The following is a 9,079-nucleotide window of genomic DNA, read 5'->3' as shown; positions in this document are numbered from 1 at the left end:
CGGCAGGAGGCCCCATTAGCTAAAGTGGTGCTTCAGGTTAAGAACAGTTTCAGGTTAAGAACAGACCTCCAGAACGAATTAAGTACTTAACCCAAGGTACCACTGTACATCTAGGACATCTTTCTGTTGCACTCTTCCAACAACCCTGCTATGTATACACTGGATTTCTTCAGTTCCCAACAACTATAGTGTAATAAAGGTTGTGTGTCACTCTGCTGAGACTGCAATCAGACTCATTTCAGGCCGTATCTGGTACAATGTCCCCATACCAGTACCACTAGCATGTTATTCTCAGTATGCTAGTTAACATTTGCCTTGTGGCAGCAAATATATTTTATCTTTCTGATCGTGGTATAGAGTTAGAAACACACACACAGAACACTGAAACAGTAGGATCTTTTGTCCCCTGCAGGGTGTGATATAACACCATATAGTAAGGGTTCCCATATGTCCTTGTACTGTGAAACACAAATTCACCCACCTACATAGCTAGTAGGGTACAGCTTCTTTCATGCATTGTGCAATAAACATTCACACAGTTGGGGAGCATTGTATGAAGTAGTGGGAGGTGCATGCAGAGCTGGAATTCCCTGTATCCTTTAATTGTGTGACCCATATGAAAAGCCTATTTCTCCTGTGGCCAGGAATAGTAAAGACGACAACACACACACACACACACACACACACACACACACACACACACACACACACACACTGTACCCTCCCCCCTCCCTGTTACATGAACGCAGTCTCCCTTTCCCTTTTCAGCATGGAACTGACACCTTGATTTCTCTTTTCTTTCAGGTGCAATGCACACCATTTCAGCTCTGGTTCTCAGTTTTCTGCCCAGTATTAATAGGAGTCACAGTGTACTGCTTCCCTTTTTCCATTTCTCACATTTCTCTCTGTGGATGAGTTTTCACTCCTAGTCAATGTTTCATGAGCTGGTGGCACAGGCTGCTCCAACACTGAAAAGAAATACTTCTCTCAAATGTACCACACACGTTGCAGCTTTAAGCTCAGCGTAATGATATCTGGCATCAGATCAGTTTCTCATTGTGCCTTGGAATGTGACAGCATGTCTGATCTCTTCTTCAAACTAGGAGGAAACTGAGATGGTTCTGCCACATACACACCTCAGCATGTTGTTGTCCTAGGACCTAGATAGAACTCTCCTTGAGCTTAGTTGGTGCATGGAATGCATTTGTTGCTTGATAATGAAAGAGTTTAATGCAAGCCAAGATGATTCAAAAATGGGGCAAAAGGAATGGCTGGTTTTTGCATGTGTGTATATAAAGAGCTAGCATGGCTATAGCTTTTAGGACAGCTTTTGGGATGGGAAAAGAAAGCAGTAAAAAAGCAATTTAATTTAAATCCTTAGTTCATTAAGGGTACTATCGGGTTCTCTCTGTGGCCTCATGGTGTGACTGTAATATTGCAAGCAAAGGTTTTCATTAGCCTGATGCCTCTGAGTGCCAATAAAATGTTTCCTTACTTTTAACTTTTTGCTCCAAAACTTTCTCCTAGCCATCCATAGTTTAACTTCTTTGAAATTTTTATATTGTTATCTGATGCCACCTCTTTCCTTTCCTAGTGAAGCTATGCGGGGCTAACTCCATTAGAAGCTCGCCTTTAAAAACCATTTCCTTCTGCTATTTGATCATTTCTGGGCTTGGGTTTTGTTTTGCTTTCAACGTCCTCCTCTCACTTGTCAGCCAGCACATGACTAGAAGAGTCCTGTACGCGAGGATCATCTCCTCCCGCTTTCATAACCCTGACATCTTCATTTTTGCGTACACCCTGCAGAACTGCATTCTCTTCTAGGCTGTTCTCTTACATATCTAATGTGCTGCCTGAGCCTCCTTCACTGCTTCCTCCCTCCCACTGAATAACTGTGTTTATATTTCCCCAGATGGATTAGTTGCATTTTCTGAAGATAGTCAGCCCATGCTGTTTCTTGTCTTCAACTTTTGAGTAGGGGGTTCTTGTCCCAAATTGTGTTTTGTTCTACACACTTGTGGGTGGGTGGGTGGGGAGGAGTGTCTTCCACATTTGTAGAAGCCTATATAACATATGCTGCTGCTATGTGTGCATGTGCGCAAGGGGGAGGGGCAGAGGTACAGATCTGGACACACTGGGCCAAAAGGGTTCCCCATTCCACTGTATGTGGTGTACTGGATGACAATGGTGGCAATTTGCTGAAAATCGGGCTACTGCTTCATGGTTAGCTATACATAGGAAATATAGAAGCTGCCTTACACTTGGTCCATCTAGCTCAATAGTGTCTACACGGACTGGTGGCAGCATTCCATGGTTGCAGGTAGAAGTATCTCCCAGCCTCATCTGGAGATGCTGGCAATTTAACCTGGGATCCTTGCCATGCAAAACAGATGCTCTACCACTTAGCCATGGACTCTACTATACTAGAGGGAAGTTTAAAATGGGTATGAATATATGGATCAGATCTGCAACATCAGCTGGTAACTATGTCTGCAGAAGGCAGAGAAGTCTACATATAGCTCTGGAAAAAGAATCCCCATCACCTTTACAACCATCTGGAGTGAGAATAATTCAGAGCGAGTGTCACTCATGACGATGGAGATATAGATATATGACTGAGGGGGAGTTGGTACTGAAATAACAAGCCTACCAATGGGAATACATTAATATAGTTCATGGGGAATAAGGCAGTACTGATCTGACTGTGTGCTAAGCAAACTCTGTGTATAGAACTCTGAGGTTCTGATGTGCCTGCAAATAAAGTTAATGGAAAAACAACTGCTCATTTTTATGGGAGCTAGACCAAGATCTGAAAGAGCCTTATTTTTCTCATCCTCTGAATCTGCATTTATCATAAATGTTAGCCTCTATTTTATGGATGGGATTTGTAATTTATGCATTTTAGGCAGGTGCAGGAATTCTTTTCTACACAATGTGGCTATAGCCACATATTTACTCTATAACTCATGTTTAAACATCCTCTTTAATATTAGGGTTTCTGTATCTTAAAGTTTACTTCAAGAGCAGAAGGCTGATTTAGGGTGTAGATTTAGGGTGCTTTGCTAGTCTATGCACCAGATTAGAAACCAGTGGCATGTAAGGGAGCAAATCTATATTATTATTTTGAAGTCATGCATAGGGATTCTTTTCACATGATAATCAGTTCTATGTGACAGCTTAGAAATTTGAAGTCACCAAGATTCCTGAAGCAAGTTCTCCTAACTTAAATAGCCAGTCTTCAGCTGCCTGAATGTAAATGTTTAGCTCTTGGTTCACAAACTTACTTCTGTGTGTTAACTGAATGAAATCTAGTGTTTTCTATACTAAACACAGATTTTATATAACCAGAGGCCAGAGTCTTCATACAACTATTGTACCTTTTAATGGTTTGCTTCCTAACCTGATACTATATTTGTTGCACTGACTTCCAGCAGCAGATGCGACGAACTGACGTAATACGACAATCAGTGCCAAATGCGCACAAGAAGTCTGTGTGGATTCGCTTTTTATAGATTGTTGAAGTACTCAAAAAGCTACTTTTGCCAGCAGTGCCTTAAAAACCAGCTCATGCGGAGTTCTGCATCTACTCTTGTGGCTTTTGCACCACAACTTCGGCACATGGCACCACAGCAGCAAATCACTGCAGGCTGTGGATACCATCCAGCGAGGAGCTGTGACAATGGGCCCTCAGTTTCTCAGCTGTAAATTGTGAAGAGCAATCTTTCAGTTGTTACAAGGATCAAGCTCTTTAAAAAGGAGTAAGTCTGATAAGTCTGCTTACTCAAAAGTAAGCCTCAGTGGACACAATGGGGCTTGCTCCCATGTGACTGGGGGCTGTTAGTTTCCAACCAACAGATGCCACCCTGCAGTAGTAACACTCGTGTGTACCTTCTCTCTAGGGAATCTGTGGCAGCAACATTACTGGGAAGCCTTTTTGCTTTGCAGTGTGGACTTTGGGTGCTAAGGGGAAATCGACCCGTCGTCCCCACTGTGGTTGTTGCTGCAGCTGCGGCTGCTTCCCACTCCCGCCCTTTTGCAGCCCCTCGTCACATGGGCGTAGCCGGGGGGGGGGCGCGCAGCTGCAGCTGATAATAAAAATATCAATTGCATCGCAGATAACTCTGCTCCCCGCACTAACATAAAGCCTGCACCCCCTAATAAATCCCGGTTACGCCCATGCCTCGTCCTCTCTCACTCGGGACTCTCCTCCCTGGCTTCTGTACCTTCCGGGCGCCACACGCAGAAATGGACCTCGCCCGGAGGGGGGGGGGGCAAATCTCCACGTCCCTGCATCTCCTAGTCGCGGGTGGGGGCGGGGCGGGGATCGAAGCAACGACAACCTGCACCTGTTGAATTGCCACCTGTTAGCGCAGCAGTTTGAAGGGGCGGGAGCCACGTGTGAGGCGGTGCTGCCTATGGCGGAGCCGAGCGGGGCTTGTAGGGCGTGGAGAGGAGAGAGCCGAAGGGGGTGTGTAGCTGGGACGAGGCTGCCGCTGCTGCGGGCGAGCGAGGGAGGGGCGGGGCCGTTAAAGGAGCCCTCGCGCGAACGTCTCCCTCCTCCCCTTCGAAGAGGGAGCCACAAGGGCCGGGGCCACGAGGCGTGGCTTCTCGCCCCCCCCCCCCCCACTGAGCCCTCACAGCTCAGTTAGCCGGATTGGTTTAAAAAAACTCCTCCACTCTTCGCAGGCTGTGTGTCGCGGGAAGGGGGGCGGCGGCGGCGAACGAGAGCGTAGTCCCGCCCCGTCCGAAGCGTCGGGCTCTGCCATAGGCGGGCGATCCCGCGTGGGGGTTTCCATGGCGACGAGTCGCTAGGCGCCGGGCTCGTGTGTGTGGGAGCCGAGCTCAGACCTAGCAGGGAGCCCCGGAGCGAGAAGCCGGGAGGGCCGAGGTCAGCGCCTGTCTGGACGGACGCGCGACGGGGCCACGCGAGCGGGGTCCCTGCTGAGGGCTGGAGCGGCTGCTCTGTCCCGGTTGCCCTCGAGGAGGGAAAGGTGGGCTGCGAGAAGAGGCGGCAAGCAAGCAAGCAGCTCTGGAGCGGGAGTTTCGTCCGCCCCACGCGCCAAGAAGCTCCTCTCCCGCCCTCAAGGTCCCAGGAGCGCAGGGGGCCGCCACCAGACTCCGGAGGAGGCCCAGCTCCGAGGACAGGGAAGGTGTTCTGAGGGAAGAGGAGCAGCAGGAGGTGGCGGCAGCATCAGTTCCAGCCCTGGCAGGGGGAACCATCATCCAGCGAGCCCTGGTCCTAACCCCGGCAGGCCAGCCTGGTGGTGGGCAGGGACCTCGGTGGTTGCCATGTCTCCTTGGAGCCCAGCGGGCAGAGGTGGTGGCCTTAGTCCTGCTAGCAGCAGCCTGCCTTGGCTATGAGGATGGGCAGTGGCGGGTCCTCGGGGAGGGAGGAGCGGCTGCCCTCAGCTGCCGAAGAGCAGCTGAGCGGCGGGGATCAGATGCTGGAGCTCTCGGGGCGCCACTTGAAGAAACTGCCCTTGCCAGTCTGTGCCCTGGGCACCCTGCAGAAGCTGTACATCAGTGGCACGGGGATAACGGAGCTGCCTGAGGAGATCGAAGGGCTGCAGGAGCTGCGTATCCTGGCCCTGGACTTCAACAAGCTGGAGGAAGTGCCCGAGGCCCTGTGTCGCCTGCCCAACCTGACCCGCCTCTATCTGGGCAGCAACCGCCTCTTTGGGCTTCCCGCAGAATTCTGCCAGCTCACCACTCTCCGTTGCCTGTGGATCGAGAGCAACTACTTGTACCACTTCCCTCGGGTTTTGCTTCAGATGCCTTGGTTGCAGTCCCTGCAGATGGGAGACAACCGGCTCAAAACACTGCCCAACGGCCTGCCACGCATGAGGGGACTTCGTGGGCTCTGGCTGTATGGGAACCGCTTTGAGGAGTTCCCCAAGTCTTTGCTTCGCATGACGCAGCTTCACATCCTCGACCTTGACCGCAACAAGCTGACTGAATTCCCTGACCTGAGCCACCTGCGGAGGCTTCGGCTCTTCTCCTACGACCACAATCCAGTGGAAGCGCCACCCAATGTGGCTGACACAGTCCTGGTAGTGGGCGAAGGGGCTCAGGAGTTTCTGGAGGCTAGGGAGGAACGTCTCCAGGCCCTTCGGGAGCAGGAAGAAGAAGAAGAGCAGGAGGAGAATGAGTCTGAAGTTCTGCAGGCCCAGATGAAAAATGACTCCTCCATGTTGGATGATGGAGAGGGAAGTTACTGTGCCCAGGAATGTTCTCCAGAGGAGACATGAAAGGCTACAACAATTAACATGGCTGCAGCTGTAAAAATAAAAATCTGATGGATGTTGGTAGGCTTTTGGCTCTACTGCTTGACAGGGTATTAGGAGCTGGGCATGCACTAGGCTCAGGAGGAGCCACCATCTTTGAGGCAGGTTGATGGGACCTTGGCAATCCCTTGTAAAGAACACATGACAGCAACTCATCAGAAGGCTTGCTGTCTTTTTTCTATGTGGAGCCATGCTTGACCCTAGCCCATATAGCTGTAATGCACTATGGGTAACTTGTAAGCACCCTACCGAGTCCTAGGACACAAGGGATGGGAATAGGAGGTACTGTATAGGAAAAATTATTATCATGATGGATCATTTCCTTGCATCAAATCTTTGAAATGCTAGTCCTTTTGACCCTCGCTCAAGATATGGGCAATGGTCACATCCTGGTGGAAAAGTACAACCTGCCTCTCTCTGGGCAGTAATCACCTCCTTGGGCTTCCTGCAAAATTCTGCCAGCCGAAGACTTGAAGTGACTTTCCTGTGCTGCTCTGAGAGTCTGGTGTATCTTTGGGCGATTCCTTTCTGGTTGTCTGGTATGCTACAATGAGTCTCAACAAGTCAGGATAAAGCCATTTTGTTCTCTCCCCTTCCTACCTATTCTTACCCACCTTGAACTCTGAGCCCTGGAGGGCTACAGAGTTGAGTGTGTGAATGTAACATCTTTTTTCATCCCAGGATTTTTTTATCCTACTACTGGAATTAGACTTGGAGAGAGAAACGTCCTTTGGACTGCTCCGTCCAGCTGTCAGGTTTGAGAAGAAGCTCATGCGAAAGCTTTGTTTGTGCAGAGAGCTCCCGGTCCAGGAAAGAGCTTTGCCTCCAGTCTTTGTATGGTGGGAAAGGAGCCTTGTGCCTTGCCCTGCTGCTTTTCCTGACTTTTTATTCCCTTAAAAGGGCACAGAAGCAAAACTGGTATGACCTGGGCCACTGCAGACTTCTTGTGGGTCTTGGGTGGATGGGTGGCAGCCACAGAACTTTCCCCCCATCTCGGAAGGTGGCAGGTTCATTCTTGTGGGGGCTGTCAGGCTAGATTTGTATTAAATCTAAGCAATAAAAGCATGTCTAAGAAGGGAGTAAGAAAGGAGGAATGTGGGGAGGGCGGCACAAATTCTCAGGGAGGTTTCTCCAAAAGCAGGAGACCAAAGCTCTTGGGCGGCATCAGGGGCTATTTTTAAAGAGTATTGTAAACAAAATTATAACACCTGGTGAAAGGAAGCAATGTTCTCAGGCATTCATGTTGAGATATATATGTATATAAACGTCTTTTTCCTCTGCCTGTTTCAGCGCTCCACTCTTTTTTGCACTTCTCTTTCCGTCTCCCTGATACCTCTTTGCTTCTGACCCCCTCCCGCTGTTCTCCTCCCCTCCATTGCTCTCCACTGTTTTTTTCCTTCCTCTCTCTTCCAGCACACACCTCTTTGTCAGCTGTCTTCAGTCCCTCTCTGGACCAATTCCACTATGTTCAGCCTCAATCTCGATATCTCTGTTGGCATGGCATGGCTATCCAAGCATTGCCAAAGTTAACATCTTTGTCTTGGAATGAATTTCAAAGAAGCAATGGGTGTTTATGCTATGCTTCTAATTTTATTACAGTTTATTTCTCTTCCATTGGCTGACTGCCACAAAACATTGTGCTACGTATGCCATCTCTTTTCTTTCCCTATATACCGCCCCCACACCCAGTTTTGAAGTTTCTGATGGGAGTGGGGGAAGGATTCCTCTTCTGTGGAATGTTGTGCAAAGAGACTGAATGCAAAATATCTGTGTCACTTTGAGGTTGGTTTCAGAGAGGTGATTCATACAAAATGTTTTCACACTCTTTATCAGTTCAGCCACATGATCATCCTAACCCACGCCTTTAAATAAATCTATTACCCTAGATCTGTGGTTACACACCTGGGAATGTCATGTGCAGAGTTTCCACCTGACAGCTAATGTGGTGGTGTTTACAATTGAATGCCACTGAACTACTGGCAATTATTGTCAGAATCCACTTCCATTTTTAGCATCGTACAGTTAACTGCAGCATGCTGATTGTGTGAATAGGCTTCTGCCTGAACTCTTGGTTTGCATAGTGTCTTGACGAACTGCAGAGTTGGCAGGAACCAGTTTGAGCTTTATGCATTCTACTCCAATTAGGTCAGTGTTTCCTAAACTTTTTTGTTTCTCATTAAGAGTCTCAGCAGTTGTCTTGTTTTTATTGGGGTAACACCTTTGATTATTCTCGCTGAGAAATAATTACTAACAAGCCTGCAGTGCTGAATTACCCCCATCACAACATCTGATGGGAAGTGTTTGTGTGGCACAGATGACTTTTGAGAATGAAAGGCCCTGTTGTTAGCTTGATTTTAATGTTATGTCCTTTTAGCTAATAATTTTCCTTTCTAGGATGCTATACAGTATTCTAAAAGACTTGAAATAAGTCCTTAATGTCATATGTCACACAATTTCTTTGGTATTAAGGACAGTCCACCTTTGACAAAGTTATCCTTGGTAGCCAAGCCATAAGGGCTATGGGGAAAGGTGCAACAGCTTTACTAATAATGTGGTGTGGCCCATACAGTGAAGAACAACTGAGTATTTATAGTACAACAAAATGGCAAGAAAGGGATGATATTCTGATGACTAAATGTTATTGGGGTTTATTTGTATGTTTGGTTACATCCATACTAGTTTTATTTAAAGGTGCTGAAGTATTGCCTTTCTGAAATTAGCTGGAAACAGAATTAAAGTGGTAATTATACCTGGTACTAACGATAGCACTATATTAATCGCAATGCCCATCCCTA

General features: G+C 48.0%; 1 protein-coding gene across 1 annotated transcript; it reads left to right on the top strand.

The window, feature by feature from the left end:
- Window positions 1–4,680: 4,680 nt before the first annotated feature.
- LRRC10B (leucine rich repeat containing 10B) lies at window positions 4,681–7,562 on the top strand. The gene has a single exon (XM_081200997.1). The coding sequence runs from the start codon at window positions 5,358–5,360 to the stop codon at window positions 6,246–6,248; it is 891 nt and encodes a 296-aa protein (XP_081057123.1). The 5' UTR covers window positions 4,681–5,357; the 3' UTR covers window positions 6,249–7,562.
- The last annotated feature ends 1,517 nt before the right edge of the window (window positions 7,563–9,079 follow it).

Source organism: Podarcis bocagei, assembly GCF_964188305.1.
Source record: "Podarcis bocagei genome assembly, chromosome: 1".
In the NCBI taxonomy this organism is placed as follows: Eukaryota; Metazoa; Chordata; class Lepidosauria; order Squamata; family Lacertidae; genus Podarcis; species Podarcis bocagei.
The sequence above is the reverse complement of the archived record's forward strand: the minus strand, read 5'-3'. Positions and strand labels throughout refer to the sequence as shown.